The 20,518-nt window shown below is 41.8% G+C and overlaps 1 protein-coding gene across 8 annotated transcripts in view; it reads left to right on the top strand.

Moving 5' to 3' along the window:
• Positions 1-2,228: 2,228 nt before the first annotated feature.
• The window catches only part of ncor2 (nuclear receptor corepressor 2), a 70,990-nt gene continuing 52,700 nt past the window's right edge, over positions 2,229-20,518 (top strand). For all 8 annotated transcript variants that reach the window (XM_079269567.1, XM_079269572.1, XM_079269569.1 and 5 more), the window contains exons 1-3: positions 2,229-2,392; positions 17,341-17,536; positions 17,798-17,913. In XM_079269567.1, coding sequence (XP_079125693.1) covers positions 17,432-17,536; positions 17,798-17,913 — 221 coding nt within the window. In that variant the 5' untranslated portion in view covers positions 2,229-2,392; positions 17,341-17,431. The remainder of the gene's footprint in view (positions 2,393-17,340; positions 17,537-17,797; positions 17,914-20,518) is intronic.

Below are 20,518 nucleotides of genomic sequence, written 5' to 3'. Positions count from 1 at the left end.
ATGAAGAGATGGTGCTTATACTGATGGTTGGAGGGGGTCTCCCAAACCACAGAGCAAGAAAGAAAAACACAGGGAAGAAAAACAATCCGACATCATACAGAAGGCTGCCGCTGAAATTTAGGTCAAGATATAGACCCGCCTGAAATGTGCCAGATTGCCCTTGTCGAAAATGGAATGACTTAATACAAAATCAAACGTAAAATGGTGTGAAACTAATAACCTTAGCTTGCCAAAAACCAAAATTACGTAGCAGCAGGTTTCTTTCGTATATGATTGACTGAAATACTTTAAAACTAAATCTTTTGTGTGACTGAAATAGCTGCAGTGTGGGTGGTGGTTTTAGAAGCCAGCGTAGCTGTGAAGCAGACAAAAGATGATTCAGACCATTTAGAGGGCACTGGACTCAGCAGAGTCATTAACTATGTACACAGAATGGGATGTTGTGAACTCCCAAATACTATCCTTCAACATTGAGTCGCTGTATTCACAGCTTGTACTTCTCCACGGGCATCAAGCAGCACAGATGTAGACTTCCTGGAGTGTCAACGCTTGAGCTGACCCCTCTTGAAACCTCTGAGTTCAGACTGGAGCTGTAAGGGAGAGAGAATACAGAGGGGTTTGTCTTCAAAGATGTGGTGTGAGAGAGAGGGGTGTAGGGATATATCCAAGTAATGGAAGACCAAGATAGATAGAGAGCGAGAGAGAGAGATGTAACTTATATTCGTTACATATCATACATTTGTGGATTGCTATAAATAAACCTACACCTTAATAGTGATGGAAGCAACATATAGCTATATATTTGTAAAGAAATACAATGTGTGGAGGTGAGCAGTTAGGTAGTGTAAGCTTTTTACTCTATCAAATCATATATATGGCACAATACATACACTTACATAAATGCATAAAGAAACGTGACATGTCTATGGGATGATATGCAGTGGTGTATAAAGTACCCAAAAGCCATACTTGAGTAAAAGTAAAGACACCTTACTGGAAAATGACTCCAGTAAAAGTAAAAGTCACCTATTAGAATACTACTTGAGTAAAAGTCTTAAAGTATCTGATATTTATTATACTTAAGTATCAAAAGTAATTTTCTGATATTAAATGTACTTAAGTATTGAAAGTAAAAGTAAAAGTAAATGCTGTTAATAAAAAAGCAAAGGGTCAGAATTTTGAGAATTATGAAGTTTATTATTTTAAGTGCTGTGGCACCATGACCAAGGACATGGAGCTGTGTTGAACATAATTGGGATGGCTGTGATCCATCCAGGAGCAACAATGTTCAACATAATATATTGTACATAAGTATACTTTTGCATCTACTATGATGAACTTATCATCATAATTCTCTGAAAAGCAATATGACACTATGAAGGAGTTGTAACAGTGCGTTTATAAGTCTGCTCATTCCGACTAGAGGATGTAGAGGGCAAATGCATAATATTATGTTCAGCAAAACATATCCACTTGATGCATCAGGTGAGTGTTTAGAGAAAGGACACCTGCCTTGTAAACTCCTGTGGGCCTGATTTGAACACAATAGGCAAAGGTTTTGCTCAAGCTGAATCTGCAATTGGGCGACTGCTACCATCATAACTCCATCTGATCATCCACAAAATTACTCAAATATCAAAACATGATCAATACTAAAGCAGCACCGAAAGTAACAACCCAGTCATTACTTGAAACTGAAAAATGTCCTGTTCATCTTCAAAAGACAATTCTAATAGAATGTGAAGAAGTTACATTCTAATACAATGTAACTTATTTACCTTCTATTAGAAGGTAAAGAAGTTACATTGTATAAGAATGTAGCTTCTGATGATATGTACAGGTCGAGTGCAGAAATACATATCAGACATGCTAAATTATGTGAAGAAGGTAGGCTAGTGCAGAGGCTGAGAGAAAGAGGAACGGTGGAAAATACTACTTGTCGTTTATATATTTTTTTGTTTTGGTGCCTTTCGAAGATCACTGACTTCAACACCACGGCGCTATGTCCCTGAATGTGTTGCGGCCATGGGAAAAGCATAGCCCTTGAGTAAAGAGGAGGGGCGAGAGAGCATGCGGACCTATTGAGAGAGAGAGGGAGAGAGAGAGGCGGTTCATCTCCGCTGTGGTCTCAGCAGCAGCAGCGGCTTAGAGACTAGTGCTATAGACCACTGTGTGTGTTGTGCAGGAACAGGCACGACAGCTGAAAACCGCCAGCGGAACAAATGAAAACGAAAAGTACTCTTTCGTGTGGATTATTTCAAGGGCGAGACACTCAATCGAAGCGAGGGGCTCTGTAAGCGAATCGAGATTGACTGACGAGGATCGGAACATTGGCTACTGTACGATAACAATAATAATAATAACACCGCCGGATGGTATCTCCGCCGCTAAGGTTAGTTAGCTTCCATTGCTGGTTGTCTGTTCTGTTCTGTTGGTCGACGGGGTCCGGCTATTCTTTGGAGTAGAAACACACATAGCATTATTGACCTTTTCGAGGCTATACATTATATGACTGTGACTAACAATACATGGTTCGTCGAACATTTGGGAAACGTAGTTATTCAAAGAACCGGTTAACTACTCTATTCCCCACACAACCGCAGCATTCATAGTCTGCTGGCTATCGTCAGTAAGTTAATTATTTTATAAATCATGAACACGTGCTACATGGCTAGGCTAAGCTAGCTAAAAGCTAACGGCGCTAGCTACCCGAGCTAGCTGTCAGAAACATTGAGTAGCTAACGTACATTTTATTGAACCGAATTTATCGTGTTGTACGTGTTAAGTTACACACACTATTCTCACACCACGTTACCAATATTCTATATTAACAAATGTCAATTCCCTAATAAGTGTCAATAATCGAATTCTATATTGTTTTATCCTGCTAACCGAGTTAGCCCGCTAACTTGGCTACGCACAGATGCGCCCTGTTTGCGTTTGTATACATTATCTTTACAAAGAAGTTGACTTAGTGCGCTCTCGCGATAGCTAATCTAACGTTAGCTCGTAACGCATCGCTTTGTTGTCAGATGGGCGATAAGCTCTGGTGTCAGGTCACTGACACGAGACGTAATGTGAGTTAACGTAACGTTACGTGGTGTATCAGATATAGATGCGTTGCTTTTTAGGTGGGCTGTTTTTAGAGTTACTAATTTTAGCTAATAGTTATCTGCCGGTGAGCATGCGTTCTTGTGAATGCTCAAACCTTTAGTGAACAGCTACAGCTTTAACATAGTTGACATTTATATAGAAAAACCAAAACGTACTACCCCATGTGAGGTGATCATTAACATAAACAAAGCAACCATGTGTTGTGGAAAGAAGTGGATGTCTGTTTTTTTCAACCACCTTCATGATTATCATTCACATACATTCTATGTTGTATCTGTCGCTTAACAGCTTGAGAACATTTTCTTCTTCATTATCACTGCTTCTGGAAATGATGGTGCCTCGATTTAAATCGTGACATAACCAAATGTGGTCTTCGGTGCCTATAAATGAATATGCACTTGTAACTAAATCCAGCATTGTACCTTCAGCCACAGATTTGATTGTTGTGTTGCTGCATTTAGTATGCTATTGAGAAACACTGGTATGGTTATAATAGTTAAGCACACTGGGCTACAGATACTCAAACTATGTATGAATCATGCGTAGGCGCTGTCGTTTGATCTGTATCCTGTTTGTTGGGTGTTACACGTTTTTGTGATGGAATTTTTACAAGGTTAAGATATTGTCAATATGTGTGATTGGGTGACAGCTGCTGTGGGGTTAAGTTTTAGGTTTATGTGCTCTGGCTTTGAGATATCGCTCTCTGAAACTGCTGTTTCGTATCGTGATACACGTGTCATGATACGATATATCGGTATGTATTACGATACAATACAGATTATTGCAAATAAAGCTGAAAATACAACTTGCTGTATACCACCTGGATACTCTAACCCTAACCTCGGGTCCATCCCTATTTATGTCCCGTTTCTCCAGAGTCGGCTGCTCGCAGCTTGCAGTGCAAACAAGCAGTGTTTACCTTGGGGAAAACCGGAGGGAGGGCGCTATGCTTCTGCAACTTCGACATTGTTGATGGGGATGGTGTTATCAGCTGTAGTAGCCATATGAGCGCGGTGCAGAGCGGGGGACATGAGCTAGCCAGGGGGGCATGCTAAAATGCACTTTTATTCTCGCCATAGTAAAGCTGGCGTGAGGCGGGTCTGCCAGAACGAGACATAATCACGGCGGTATGTAGGCTCCGGAAGTGGCCGCGATGCTGGGTCGTGCACCTCTGAATTTTGTAAACATTCATGTTCATGACATTCATGACAGTCATGTGCAAACACATGACTGTCCCAAATGTATGGCTTTTTGCCAGTTATACTTAGTCTATATGGTCATATCTATGAGTTACATTCATTGTCTTTTTGGCTCTTCATATTTCTCACATAATTTTGTTTGTACGTCCTTTCGGCGTTTCAGAGAATAATGCAGCGCATAGATTACAAACGCCTCGGGTTCATGATTGCGGAGGCTCGCTCTCAAGAGCATGCGAAGGCAGCCCGGCTATGTAAACAAACTACAGAGAAACTCAGATTACACACAGAGGGAGAGCAACTTCATTCTCTGCTTAGGTAGGCAGGTAGACATTACTCCACTATTTCTTTACGAAGCTGTTATGATAATGCTCTGAATAATCAATAGAGATCCTTTAATGTGTCATTTCACAGAAGTGTATTCAATTTTATGAGGTTAGCGGAGGTGGTCTTTGTTTTAGGTGCTGCGGCCCGCTTCTGCTATAAGATAAAACACTGTGGGGGAAACCTTGCAACTATAACGTTTCCTGTTGTTGCTACATAAATAAAGTCGTCCTCCGACTACCATAAGGGTTCTTATTGTGAATCAGTGACACATTCCTGAAGCTTTAGTCAACAACATTAACAATTACCACTCCCTTCGTGTGTGAAATGCATTTTTTTTCTTATTTGTCAGCTGAGTTTTACATTGCAAAGAGGAATTGGCAGAAATAGAAATGACCACAGCCAGAAGCACTTGTATTGTGCCCACATCACTGGTTCAACACATGGTTGGCTACTCCAAAAGCATCCTTACTTTGTGGACATTTGTAATATGAGGGGTGGGCATTACGTTAAAGAAATGAAGTATTTATATTTCTGATAACCAACATCAACAAGCTAGCTTTAGAATTAGCTCTGTGTTGAGTAAAGATTTATTTGGAACAAGAACCCCTGCAATAACTAAATATTAATGATTCAAATATGGAAACGTCTGACCCAAGAATAAGAGACACAGACTGAGAATTATGACCAAACATTTGGCTCCATGTTTTGGAAGTTGACAGGTTTCATAATTTGCGGTGTGTACACAACATCCAACATGAAGTATTCAGGTGTTAAGTCATACGGCCTGGAGACAGTTGGAGTCTGACAAAGCACCCGAGAGAGAACAAAGTGTGGCAATTATTCATTATGTTGTGACTCTACTGACATGAGTTCTGTGCACTCGTAGTACAATATCAGCATAGCTGTTTGGCTTGTAAAGTGTTAAAGGAGAATGAGGAGATCTCTCTCTCTCACTTATCCAAAGGGGTAATGGGGGCAAAGATAATCCTGTGCTCAGTGTGGTGCCTCAGGGAGAGACCGCTTCAGTGCTAGTTCAGTCTCTGCTCGTGTTATGAAACACAACGCGGTTACGAAACTGGAAAGGGGAGAGTCCTCACTCATTTACTGTCTGAAAGAAAAATCCTCACAGTGAAGAGAAGCATCACATCCATTACAATGTAACTACTAGTCACTTAGGTAGGTCTGCAACTATCTGTTGTTATTTTAACAACCAAGTACTCCATCGGACAAGAATAGTTTAGGTATGTTTTAAAGCGCAATTGTGAATATGAGAGAAAATTGCTCGGTTAAAGAACTATCCAGAAATGTATTTTTTTGTACTATAAATGGTTGCATTTTTTAGAGGCTTGTTTTGAATTGAGCATGTTTAGACAATGGCCACCAAAATTTATGTATCAACATCCCTTTAGGCGATGTTCGGCCGAATGATTTTGTCTATGAACACAGCCTTTGTTGACATCTCAACCTGAATTTTGGATGTTTATTCGTAGGTAGGACGTGACATTAAATCCACATCCTCGTAATTTGCATACACTAGTAATCTGCGCCTCTGAGTTTTTTTTTATTTAGGCAAATCCAGTCATGGATCTGTTAAAAAGAAACCGTTCCACCAATGAGCATTTCACACTGCATATTCAACCGGAATTTATATTTAGCAGACTGAAATCACAGCACACGAAACAATGATCATACGGAAATAACACAACTCTGGAATGCTGCGGTGGACGTTTGTAGACCCTTAAGTTAATGCGCAGAAACCTCCCAGGCCCGGCCCCTCCTCCCAACCCATTCCCCTCTCAAGGAATGAGTAACAACAGCTGTCTAGCACTTCTCGCTCACTAGTGGGCTGCGCCTGGTGGGTTTCGTGTGTGGGTCATTTTATGCTCGACTCGCTGTGGTGGAATATTAGGATCAGGCCCAGTCGGTCTGTTGCAGTGCCTCCAATTACTCCCAATCAAACTGCCATTGAACTGGACACGGTACCACCTCGGTTCCAGTGGCCGCCCTGGGGCTGAGGTTGAGCAGTTGTACCATTTTTCTGGGATCGCCAAGTGGAAAAACCAGGGTTGTGGCGTGTTATTTTGAGGAAAGCGCCTCTCTCATATGGGCTCATACAGATCCTGCGAGTAGCCAGTAGCCTCAGACTTTCATATTCAGGATGCAGTCGTCAAAGAGAGCAAGTTGATGCTGCTCGTCTAAGGGTTAATCGGGTCTATAGGTCAGAGCGCCAAAGGGCCACAACAAGATTTACATGTCCCTCCAGGAATCTGTGATGCTGCTCGCAATAATCAAATGCAATGTATCCCCGCAATATTTGTTAGCAATGTCGACGATGCGACTTCTCTGCATGACAAAGTCAAATCACAATGAAACTAATTTCATTAATCGGCACACTTTCCTGCATAAAATCCAATTCAAAACCATCGTTACTGGTTTACATGAACTATACACAATCTGTGACCTCAACAAACACGAATCTAACTGAGAAATCATGACGTTTGTCCAGCAAACCAATACGGCTCTGTGGTAATTACAATGTTTACCTGAGGCTGCTTTAATTTGGCACTTTACAAACTGAATTTCATTCCGCTGCACATTGAAAATGTATTGCTTTACTTATCTTTTTACGAGCACATTTTGACACGCCTCACTGTTAGAATAACATGAGATGGTACTGAAACAGTAGAGAACATATGGATGTTAATGAGCATGATTTTAATCTCTTATTTAATTATTTAAAGAGAGACATTAAACTAGTATTCCTCATCTGGTTTTCTGATAGTTTGTTGTATATTATTATACATTATTATTATTATTATTGATTATCTGAAGACCCCCAGCTGCTCTTAAACACAGACGTGTATAATATATTTTCACTATCTCTGTTCTCTAAACATTTTTCTTCTGGCCTTGCATGTCCCTTCTGTGGGAAAGACTTGCCAGTCCAGAGACTAAACTGATTCCTGTCTGATCGTTAGTTTTGATCTGGAGCTTAAGTTAGGTTCAAGTTTAGTTCTATTTATTTTTTGCTTCTAAATGTCATAAATGTTTATATATATGTGTTATATTGTTTGTATAACTCAAACGGGTCATAATTACCCCTTTAATATCTATTTCATTTTTCTGTGAACAACTGGTTTTATTCAAATTTCTCGCCAAAAACTACATTTTACAAGACTAGCCTTCATTTGAACACATCATGCTAGTGTTATAATTTAGCTTTGTCCAGTACTCATTTTCACTGAATAGAGCTTTAACGCAACTTAATGCAAACTCAATTGATTCGTTAATATTAGTTAATACTTGTGAGGGACCTCGTGCTAGCTGCAGACGAGCCAGTCGGCGACATGCATGGGAATGCATTACAGTATAATAAGTGTCTAAAGTTAGCTGTTGGAATTGTTTTTAGATTTGTTCCTCTGCGTCTTATTTTGGACTTGCAGTTGTGACTAGATGCAAGCTTTGTGTCTTCTTCTCTCACAACTTCTGCACCCTGATATGTTGTGTGTGTGGCTGTGACGTTACTGTCTGGGCAGCTGTGTGTGCGACACAAAACTATCATTTGGCACGCGTGTAAAATTGATTGTCATCTGTCCGTTTCTATTCAAAAAAGGTCTACACTATTGCACAAACACAGACTATATCCTTTAGGCTACAAGTACTGTTTCAATAGAGCATTTTAATTTGCACAAGTTAACAGCAGCACCAGTGAAACTCTGTGACCTTTCTGTCTGCTTTTAAGCTATTGCTTTTATGTATAAACAGTATTTAAAAACAGTTCTGTGCTCTGATGTGGTAATGTGTGTTTCTACTCCTTTGAATACGTGTTATAACATGTTCATCAAGCCAGAAATCTTTCATCCTCTACACTTGATGTGCTTTAATAGAATTAATCCAAACTGCGTCAGTTACTTTACAGCCTGTTATTACTTATGTTATAGTTGTCGACTGCGGTTCTTTCTTCCTGTTGACCTTTACAGTTTGTGAAGGAGTTTCTTAGTTATTCTGGGGTTTTGGAGATCATCCTACACGGCATCTTTTACTTTTTCATTGATAACGCCTAGAAAACCGATTGGTAAAGGTAGACTTCACTAGATAAATGGACCACAAATATAGTTACTTGCATCTCTTATTGTGTTGACTCGGAAGTCCAAAATACTATTCAAAAGCTTTATATAATATCCCTTTGATTGCATGTTGTTTTGTGTGTTATTAGAAATCGATTAAAAGTTAAAGCCATTTATCTTTCATAAGCTCTTCTGTTTTGATTTCCATTGCTATGAAATGGAGTTCTTATTAAAAAGCAGTCACCCATATTGAAACACACTCAAAAAGAGGCAGGCAGCGGATTAGCAGAGATTAGAGGTGGCTCTGTGGTAAATGATTCACTCCACTCCGTTACGCAACACAGACGACAGCACGTCAGAGGACATGACTCGTGTTTATGTGTGGGCTACAACTGTGGACGGCGTTTTATTTATCTCGCCGATTAGCATAACTTATCTTCTAGGAATGTGTTTTTCACATTCTGGAACACATGTAAGTGAGGATCGCCGAGGGCACACGCCTCGGGGTGGATGATCCGGCAGGTGAAATATGGGTGTCGCGCAACTGCGACAGGTAGGAAGTACCGGTAGGTAGTGGTCCGATAATGTGCTCATACTCATAAAATGACTCTCGTACAACCACACCCGATACTACTAGTTTATTTGTCGGTGAATAAATCCTACAGCTCCTCGAGACCCTCGAGGAGACCCAAGCTAAGTCCCCAAGTCTTGCTTGTCAGCCAGCTGCTGATTTAAAGTAAAGGGGGGTTAGCTAGGAAATTGGCAACAATAACTCAAGTGCTCTTACGGTTAACAGTCCTACTGCTAACGATGATGTGTTTATAGCAGGAAAACAAATAATTTTATCTAAAAACATGTCATGAAAATAGATACAATATTTTCAAAGTCATTGTTAGATCTGTAATGGTATTATTAGGTTCTCATATACTCTGTGTACTCTGGTACTCTGTGTCTACAAATACTCAAATTGAATGACTTGCCCTGTTATTGGTACATCCCTAGTATGACGGCCCAACAACATCAACAACAACATCAAGCTGCTGGTGTGATGTTTTGTTGTGTAAAATGGGTATTTCCCCCACTAAATCCTCCTCCTGTCCATAATTCAAAACCTTGTGTATCAAATCTAGTCGGGATGTGTTGTTTGGTGTGTTTGTGTAAACAACACCTGCATTTATGGCCATTAGCATTGCACACGCATGCACGATCTCAAACGGTACACACATACTGTTAGACCCTCTCATGCATAGAAGCTCTGTGAGGCTGCTGCCATGAGGGGCAAACAGGCACTCGGGTTGCACGCTGCCGTACAGAAGAACATTTCAAAGCTGTTGAATTATTAAGTAGTAGTGAGGAGGAAGTAGGTCAGCCCAGCAGACGAGTGCACTCCTCCGTGTTATGTCCTGCTCTTCACCATGGAGGCGTGAATGTCAGGTGGGCTTCAAGAACCGAGCCAACGGGGAATAAAGAGGAATGCTGTCACATTGTGTAGCCATTCAAGAGGGTCTGTAGAGAGTCATTTTGGGCATCAATATTTACCTAATAATCAGTCACAGTGACGATGTTTGACTGTTTGTCATTCATGTAATTTTTGTGGGTTAATCAATGAAACACCTTTAATAAACTAAATGCACTCAAACTTTTCTAATGCATCAGTGCAAATAGTAACAGCCATGAAACAACTTCTGCGTAAGTAAGTGTTAAATTGCAACGGACACAACTCCTTGCCGTGTGAGTCATATTCAACTCAACATAAAGGCGCAATCTAAATATCGTCGTGCAGCTTGTGATGTTCATGTCTACAGCTTGCAAACCTTATTTTTCATTATGTGAGTTAAGTTCGGAAAATATGTGCTTGAGGTTTGACTCAGCCTGGTCAGACGTAGTCCAGACCATCAGCAAACTGTGGTGAAGGGCTTAATGGAGCATGTTTAGTTTGTTTCAGAAAGCCCTCTGACTCACTTTTCAGCCTCGTGAATGAATGAGTTTCCCGATTTAGTCCAGTTTCACTTTTCTTTGTTGCCTCTTGGAAGCAGAGAACATGCGTGTATCTCAGCTGTCACCTAGACGTTGGCTATAATCTTTGCTGTTCATCAAATATGTGCTCCATCTCGCTAATACCCCAAAACTCCATCGTTCTGTGCGTTCACATTGTGGTCTAAATGCGTTTTGTATGTGAGAAATGAATCCCAGAGGAGTCATTCGTCGGTCGAAACCTGTTTTTGTGAAGTTGGCAATCAAGAACGAGTACTGTGTGAAGTGCAGTCAGTGAAGGCCTCAGTTCTACACTGGCCAACGGGGCGGGGGAGGGGAGAGCCTTATGTCATTTTAACACAGTGTCGCTGAGGCGGGCCGGCAGCAGGGGAACAGGCAGGAAATCCAATCGCTGCTTTGCTGTCCAGCCTGGACACAGCTGGATGAGCACATCTGGAGGTACAGGCCCACCAATCACTGGCCCCGTTCATCTCGCCTCTGTTTCCTCCCATGCTAATGATAGATATGATCTGTTGAAAAATAGAAATATGCCATGTGATTTTTGCCTGACCAACATTTATTTATTCTTTTAGAATATGACACAAGTATCAGTTGATGATTCATGGCAGGAATATTTGTCTTTCCGTTGTCTTTAGGGGTATGATGATAGACAGCATGTATAGTTAATACTTCCCTCTAGACTGGTCATTTGGTATATATTTGTTGCTTTTTTATTTGATAAACCTGACTTACTATTAGAAGAATTGTGTTAACGTCCTCCACCCAGTTACACTACTGCAGAGCAGCCGGCCCACACACAACTCCTATAACTTACTTATAATAGCTTACTTTTTCAGTTTCATGTTTTCATGTAACATTCACATTTTACTTTCGTCCATTATCTGTGATTATCATCTGACCTGCAAAACATACGCTCCCCCTTTTGTTACAGTAAACTCCCCGGTGGTGCATGCGTTGGTTTAAAATATTGATGTTGATGCATTTTCAGAGTCGATGTCATTGTTTACACTGACTAATCGCTGCAGCCCTAAGAAGACACCCTACAACCAAAAAAACATCACATCTCAGCTGTTTTGTATATACTGCAGATCTGTAACAATCTCATGTGTATTGGAAATCCTATGATAGGTGTTTTTATGTTTTGTTGCATGAAATGATTTAAGTCTTTCAAAGCAAGTCTGAATCAGATTTATTTTCAATGCATACTATAACGTACTAATGAGGCTGAATTAGTAAGCCTTCCCGCAGGCTGTATTTGATCTAACCCATTTGATCCACATTCCGTGTTTATACGTTAATTATGAGGGCTGTGTATTGGCAAGGATCTCACGATGCAATACGTATCACGATTCAATTCAATACAATTATGCAATATATATACATATTATTTTCAACTTAACCTTTTAAAATAGTACTAGTGCATTGACCATGTCTGTAAAACATGTAAAACTATATCCCACTCCTCAGATATGTGGTGTGTCGTAATCGCAACGTACGACTCGGTGGGATAGTCCTTTCTCTGCAGGGGGAGCGATGTTTTGACACGTTTTTTCATCTCTTCGTAATACGGGGCGCTACACGGCTATATCCGTCATGTGTTGGGATCGCATGGCGCCACTCGACAGTTTACGGCTGCTTGCTTGTGCGATGCCATGTTGGGATATTTGCGGGAATCATGTGAGCCTAGAAGGCAATAAGCAGCGACATCTAGAGCTAAGGGAGCGGCAGAGGAGGTTGCTTGAAACACGCAGAGATTCGAGATAGTAAGCTCCATAAATATTTTTGCACAGCCCTATTAATTATATGCAGTTATGTTTGGAAATGTTAAATACATCTGTCTTGTTCTGATTCAGTGGCAGCATGTCTGACAACATTAAAGCTGTTCCAAATTAAGGGTGTATGTACTGCAGTTTAACATGTTTATATCCCGATACTACTACTTCCATTTTTGGTTTCACAATCACTTGTATTGTTGTTCTCTCGGTGCAGCAGGTGTTTCTTTGCCCATCGCACTGTCGTCAACATGATGGGTAGCGTGCTGTTCAGTGAGATTCAAAATGAAAGCTTTGACAGGCTGTGGTTTTGGGGAGATGATTGTCTCTCTTTCTGTCACACAAATTACAGCCGTGTCAAAGTTGACTGCGGGTGTTCGCACTGGCTGTGCGTAGCGACCGCTGATATCCTGTCTGAAAGTTGAGCGGAGGTAAAGGCAAAGAGTAGCTCGGGGTGTTCTTTCTCTGTTTGGTGCTAATAGTGTAGCGTTAGCCACCTGCCTGCCAGGAGCTGCACTATATATCAAGCTGGCACACGAGGAATCATTACATCACCTGCTGACTTTTATAGCCTCTCTCTGTCACCCGACATTTGATTTGATGTTCCTGTTTGTAACTCATTCTCTAGCGCAGGGGTCTTCAACGTTTTTCAGGCCAAGGACCCCCAAGCTGATAGAGAGATGGAGCAGGGACCCCCGACTATATATATTGTATATATATCTGCAACTTCCTCCTCTTCACTTGGCTTGGTTTCGAGGAACCTAGTTTTTCTCTTGTTTCATGGTACCCAGGGTAAACATAGAAAACTTCACGGATCATTTTGATAACACAAACAATGGGTGAGGTCAGGTCGGAGAAGGCTTAAGCGTTAAAGCTGTTTTCTTGAGAAACGCTGCTCACCACACAGATTAACCTTGTTTCTAAATCCTGACCTTTTTAAAAGACCTCTCGGGACCCCGATACTGAAGCTCCAGGGTATTAATTGCAGAATCTTTGTTGTTGTTGAATTAGGGTGAAGCTGGTTTCTCTACTGCCACATGTCTGCTGCTGAGCGGTGACGCCAATGCAGACGTTCCTCAGGATTGAGTGGTAATGGCTGCTGCTGTCGGTGACTTTATGATTGTTGATGGAAAAGACTTCCAGTTTCTCTAGAAACACCACCCATGCTGCAAGTAGAGATACAGATCAATGGAAAATCTTCCAGAAAGCAAGTGTTTGCATGCCGATAGTTTGTGAGCACTTCAGTGTAGGGCGGAGCGATGACGATGATTTATAATCATTTTTTTCTCTACCTCCAAAAACACTGGACGAATACTCTTAACACTGTAAACTACACCATTTATTTTTTACGTCTACCCATTTCACTATGTGAATGTGAAATCATGCATTTATGTAGATGTAGATGCAATGTCCACAACATATTTACTTGACTTTCACACGTCATGTCTTCTCCATAATTAATGTATTAGGGGGGAAAAGGTAACAAGAACTGCAAATAAAACATTATGTATTGTTAAATACATATTTTGATGATCAGTATTGAGGGTGAGGGTAAGCAAGTGAGAGCCTCCTTGTCCGGGGCCTTTTGGTAATGAGGCTCCAGGGAGATAAATCCTTATGAGACCTGACAGGGTGCCACATTCCTGGGCTGAGAGTCCTAGCAGCCTCGCCCCCCCCCCCCCCCCCCTAAACTCAGCTCTCTAGGGCACTGCTTTATAGACTTCTGATGTTGTTCCCAGACTGAGCCTTATGCCCATTACAGTTCACTCATCTGCCCCTTTTAAAACATTCCCATGCTTTTGAGTGAAGCCATTGTCTCTTCTGACTGTCGTAATAATTACAGAAGCACTTTTTTTGACAGCTAAATCCTCAAATTTGTTTTTTTTCTTCCTGTAAATACCGCCATAATATTTTATGGGCATATGACTGAACAGGAAGTTGTTGCGGTGTGGGGCCGAGGGTCCAAGCCATGCTATCGAGGCTCTTATCAAATAGTATATTACAAGCTGTTGACTTCCTCTTACTGCTACTCTTAAAGCTCGACTGTCAAGCTACCGAGTGAGACTACACAGAGATCTGATTAACTGTTTTTGTCAGCAGAATTTAACTTGTTGTTTGAACTCGGCGTCCCGCTTTCCTTGGCGGGCTGGAAGCCGTCTGTGTGCTCCGTGCTCGTATTTTCACAGCCATTCCTAAAATGGAGATGGAGGGATGGAAGGGGGGGGAGTGAGGATGAAATATTGGCTGAGGCCCACTCGGCTCTGTGCAGAAGACGAAAGCAAAAGGAGAGGGGAGAAGAAAAGCCCTCTAGAGTGAGTTGACTGAGTTCATTCGCAGTGTTGGCAGCGAGCCACCGACTCGCCTGTGGGTGTCTGTAACGGTGCCATTGCATGTGTTTAGCCTCTCGTCTGGAAAGGCCCCATTCGCCTCAGAGTTTGTCAAAAGCTCCCTCATTGTTTTGGCCCTCTCATCTTGATTCAGGTTTCTTTTTGTCCTCTGCAGATCTCGTGACTGCCTTCAGACTTGTTTTTTCATCCCTCTCGGGGGGAATCTCTCTCTGACTGGTCATCAAAGAGGAGAGGATGGCTTATCTCACCCTCCCTTTGTCTCGCTGGCCTTTGTCTTTTTTTTCTGCCTTTTTTTGCTGAGCATATTTGCATGCAATATGAATTCTCTTCATCTAGTATTTCACTAGCAGCGAGGTCTGCTCGAGGACTTCAGCTCCTCCCTTTGTGTGTTTATCCAGGTCTGCGTGCACCAGTTCCTTGAACGTTTTCACGCCACGGTTCAGACTACCTGACACACAGACAAAGTCTCGGGCTGGTGTTAGGAAAGCACTACCGAAATCCTATCTCGTGGACTCTCATGAGCTCTGTGTTTACAGAGCTCCTCTGTTCCTTAACGCCAGAGCCATGTTCAGCCTCTCGTAATGGAGCCCTCTGTGTAATCAAGCGACCCTTTGTGTTTGTGACAGTGTGGCAGGAAGGAAGGGTAGATAGTGCCCCTCTCTGTACGGCAATAAGGAGTCAGACAACGGAGACTGGCACACTACTACAGGTCACATTACGCCAACGATGTAGACGGTGACCTTGCAGTGATCACGTTCATGGTGCTATAAAAAGTTCTTGTTTACTAGTCGCAGAAGTCATTACTGTGAGGAACTGTGGCCACCAGCGGAGGTAGCTGACCTGGCATCAGTACCGGTGAGGAACTGGGTCATGATTTCTGGAAAGAGACATTTCTGTTGAGTATTTCAAATGTAAGCAGAGTGCCATATAGTCCCATTATATTCGAGAGAAGGCACACATCTCTACAGCCGATTAAAATGAAAGTGTTGCATGACGGGGAAGAATAAACATTGTTCTCCCATGTTCCCCTTGATAGTGAATGTGTTTTCCTGTCCGGAAAAAGCATATGTGACCCGAGATCATTGTTGAACCACAACTGTGCAAGTGGACTCTAAATAGTTTGGGTAGCCATTTTTTCTTTGGGCCTTCTGCAGTCATCTCAGTATAGTATAGTAGTGCTAACCCTACCCTGAGATCTATCTATAGTGAAGCACCACACCTGTTTTTGTTATTGTTCACTTGACAAAGAAACAGGAACCTGTTCCTATTTAAATCTCTACATGTTTTGACAGACCTTCTCTCATGATAGAGCCGTATATATATATATATTGCCGTATAGCGTGTTTTGATGCTAATTCAATCAGTAATACTCGATATGAGATCACCACATGGTATGTCTATTTTTGTATACTCCTGTTTGAATTATATACTTGAAAAGTACTGAGTTAGTATCTGCTTGTTATTGTCAATTTAGACAATATAATTGTGTATCACAATGTCTCAATTTCATTTCATTACGGTATGATTCCATTGAAAGAAGATAATCATATTGAATTATTGCTCAGTGCTACGTTTTGATGAGAAGATTCCAGTTTATTTTACTAACTACTGTACTGGTGATTCCTTCAGTTCTTATTCATTGTTTCCCTTTGAGTCGTCAGTCTGGTTGAACCATTGTACGGCGTTTTCTTGTCCATGTAAAAAAACAAAACAAAGAAACCTTCATACAAAATAACTATTTTTTTGACAACCCAAGCTTGGTGCACGCCTGGTTTTACTTATATCTTTACTATTGGTCAATATAAGACACACTCCTTGTAGACGAGGCAGCTCTAGTTTGCATAGCGTCATCTGGAGTTAAAATCTTGTGCAGGAACGGGTCTCCAACTTATTTGACAACTAATTGGCAAATAATAATTTTGCGTCAGAAGAATGTCTGTAAACCTGTTAAATTTCTATCCAATCAAATTCACAAAGTGACTTTTGTGTTGTCAAATTTACTTCCATATTCTTTGAACCTTTATCGCTCAGAAAGCGGTAGCAAGCTACTTGTAGGAGACCCCTGCTCTCGTGGCTGACTCCCAAGGCCTAAATCTCTATCAGTCATTGAGTTATTTGTGTTGCCTGTAAAGCCCCATTAAACTCAGAGTATTTTTGGTTCATGGGATGGCTGCTTGACTTGGCTGGTCTCTGTCTGAGAGCCCTCAGTGTGAGGACAGTCGGGCCATTCAGTACGCAGTGAAGGAGGGGTTCAGTCTAGCAGGTGCAGGGAGCGATGGAGGGGAGAGCAGCTGTGATGACGTTCTGATATCCGGTGCAGACAGAGACACGCACACTTTCATCTCTAGCTACTCTGTAGGTGCTAGCCAGAAAACATCCAATTGTTTCCAAGAAACAGTGGCGCATATTGCATAATGTTTTATGCATTGTTCTTTGCAGGTATGAAATCGTCCAGGGCACTTCCACAGGGGTTGCTCATCTACAAATACTGTCTCATGTTTTTTTTTTTTTTTCTCTACAGGTTGCTGGCTAAGCGAAACGGCCAATAATGCGCGGCATCGGCTCTGCAGCCACACCCACTTCCTGCCTGTAGAGGAAGCGGCTGTGCCAGCATGTCCTCTCACCCCCAGTCTGTGCAGCCGGGCCGGAGGACGGTGGACACGCGGCACCTGCCAAACCCGGCGAGTCTACCGCTGCAGCTGCAACGGGCACACGCGGTAAGGGGCCTGGCACACCATGTGTTTAATGGCACCACCTGTAGTGTGGTGCCCTTTTTACTGGAGTTGTAGCTCTTGCTATGCATGCTTGAATATTGGGTAAACAGGGCACTAGAGAGAAATAAAGGAGAGGGAGAAATAAAAGCAGGAGAGAAAATGACTGGATATTACAGAAGAAACGAGGCAGGGAATGGGAAGAAATGTTCTTTTTCATTAACGTGGCATCTATTGCACCATGCTCACAACTTGTTTGTGTTCCAGGAAGTGGGACTGGTTGACTACCACTCCCATCATGCCAGGGACTACAGCTCCCACCTGGCCCAGCCCCATCGCCGTCGGCCCTCCTTACTGTCAGAGTTCCAGCCTGGCAATGAGAGGTAGGTGCACCGTGCTCATGTGCATAAGGCTTATTCTCTCACAAGCAACATATTGTCATTGTTTGAGGTGGCACTTTGTTTAGATTCCTCATGCTTTTAATTACATTGGGATTTTAAAATGACATACTTTACTGGCTGCTGTTTGTTGTATGAATGAATTTGTGCGGGAGTATTTACAGTACCATCATGACATGTAAACATTAAAACAAATATGCCAGCCTAACAATCTGTCGAATTTAAATTAAAGTATTGCACCATGATGTTGTTATTAATCTTATTCAACATCCTCCTCTACTGGGGATTATAGATGACGTGACATTTTTAGTTTCATACATTTTTTCACAGGCTATTTGCATATCGTGGTGTTGGCTGTCCATATCAGAACTAAATACCATTCACAATGTTAGTGCTGCCCCTTTAATGTACTTGTCCTAGTTGAGTCTTGACGCCTAAGGGACAAAGCGTCATGCATGCTGCGTTTTTCTGCAGTATTATTCTGATCAAACCTCTGCCTGTTAACCCTCCCCTAGTGTAATCCTCACGTAATTGTCATCCGCAAGGCGTTCCTCCATAATGTTGTGTTAAACGGCTCTGCAGGGCAATGGAGCTTGCAGAGTTTAGCCATCTTCTATGGCCCACCAGTAAGTCAGGCAGAGCATTGTATGTATAGCCCTTTCCCTCTGGAGACTCCGGTCTTGTACCTACCACAGTTGGTCATTATTTATATATAGCCATGCTTTTTTTTGAGGATGTCTTTTTTTTAATTTTTTTTTTTTTTATAAGTTTTTTATTGAAGGACACGAGACAATATTAAGACAATACATAGACATAACAACAAGAGGATGACAAGAACAGTGGGATAAAAGCCAGCAAATATCATTGAGGATGAGTCTTGATGAGTTCTTGTGAATAATTTATGTGCATGCCATGCATTTTGCATGTTGCACAGAGGATAAGTCTCAATTCTTTTCTCCTCACTTGATTGTCGAGGCAGATTTTCTTGCATATCTTAAAACGTAATTTTATTGATTTTTCCTAGAAATCAGCTGGCAGATATTTGTTACATGCACCGTATCTCGGATGTGGAGTGAGGGCCGTCTTTCCAAATATGCCAGATAATTAGTGTACCCCTAGTCTCTGGAACGAAAAGGCGTTATGTAGCAGCAGACAGCAGATGGTAGAATGACTCTGTCACAGTGTGTGGCCGTTGCGTGTTGTGTCTGCGTCTTTAAGATGGGACCCATGTCCTAGACCTGCTATTAAAATATGTTTCAAATTTTTATTTTTATTTTTTCTCTGTGTATTTATTGACCCTAGGGTCACATTGTGTTTTTCATGCTTTTAAGTTTCTGCTCTGTTAAGCACTTTGTGATGTTATGTCTGTGAAAAGCGCTCTATAAATAAATTTCATTCATTCATTCATAAATTTCATTAATTCATTATGGTCTTCAATGTAAAGGCCAGAGCTGTGTGTCGGTCCTGTTTAACAGTTAGCATAGCCTAGCCCACAGGGGGGGGGGGGGGCAACGCTGGGTCATGGGTTGATACAGAAATACACACCTCGCTGTTCAACTGCTACCCACCAGCTCCTGATTTGCCGACACCCTTCATTCAATCACTGGTGCTTTGGCAGTCACACTCTGCATACAGACGGATGCCTTGTGAAACTTCTACGGTGGAGAAGTGAGGTTGCTTTTCAATTGATAAAAAAATAACCATCATATCAGAAGGGGAGACGAGCAGTTGGCCCACGTTTCTTTTTGGAGGCTGTGAAATATAACGCTGGTCTTGCTGGCAGGCGTCTGTGGGTAGGGAGTCCTTTTCAGTTGAATATGTCAGGCCTTCAGCATTCCTTTCGAGGGCTTAAAACCCAGTCTGAAGCCCTCATTCTACCGTCTCATTCAGAGTCTGAATAGCGTAACTCTGGCCATGGCAATCCTTCCGTCTGTGCACACCCTGCCTCCATTTGTAGCAAGCTGAGGGCTGTTCACGTTCTGACAGATAATATAACCACTAACATGGCCGTGGAAGCTGAACCAGGACGGCATTCTCTCTTTCTCAGTGTGATAGATCTATGTATCCATCATCTCCTCTTTAATTGTCTTGGTTCTGAAGACGAGGTGGAAATGTGCGAGTTCAGTGACTGCTCCAAATGTACCCTGATTACAGGTCAGCATAATCATTGCTGAGCCACGGTGCTGCTTGTTTGTTTCATCCTCCTCTTTACTCCAGGCGATATCTCAGTCACTCCGCCTCCTCCCATCTGTCTGAGATCACCCAGGCTACTCGAGAAAGGGAGTGAATACATTTTAGAAAAAGCACAACAAGACAGAGAAACCACTTAACAGATTAACAAATCTGGTGCAATAATGCGAAATGAGTTTGTGGCGGTGATTATTTTTGACAGGTGTCCGTGAGCTTTGACAAATGTAGTCAAAGTATTCTGAGGCTTCCGTTCAGACCGTAGTCTTTTCAAATATTTGTACAAATGGTCCTAAATAGCTATTACTGTTTTAGGATTTTAGTAACCTTTTGCGTGTTTACTGACATAGCTATGTACGTTTGTTGTCCTCTTCACACCTAATGTTTTTGTGAGTCTCAGTTC

This window comes from Melanostigma gelatinosum (genome assembly GCF_949748355.1).
Source record: "Melanostigma gelatinosum genome assembly, chromosome: 6".
NCBI lineage: Eukaryota > Metazoa > Chordata > Actinopteri > Perciformes > Zoarcidae > Melanostigma > Melanostigma gelatinosum.
This window is presented reverse-complemented; position numbering and strand designations above follow the sequence as displayed.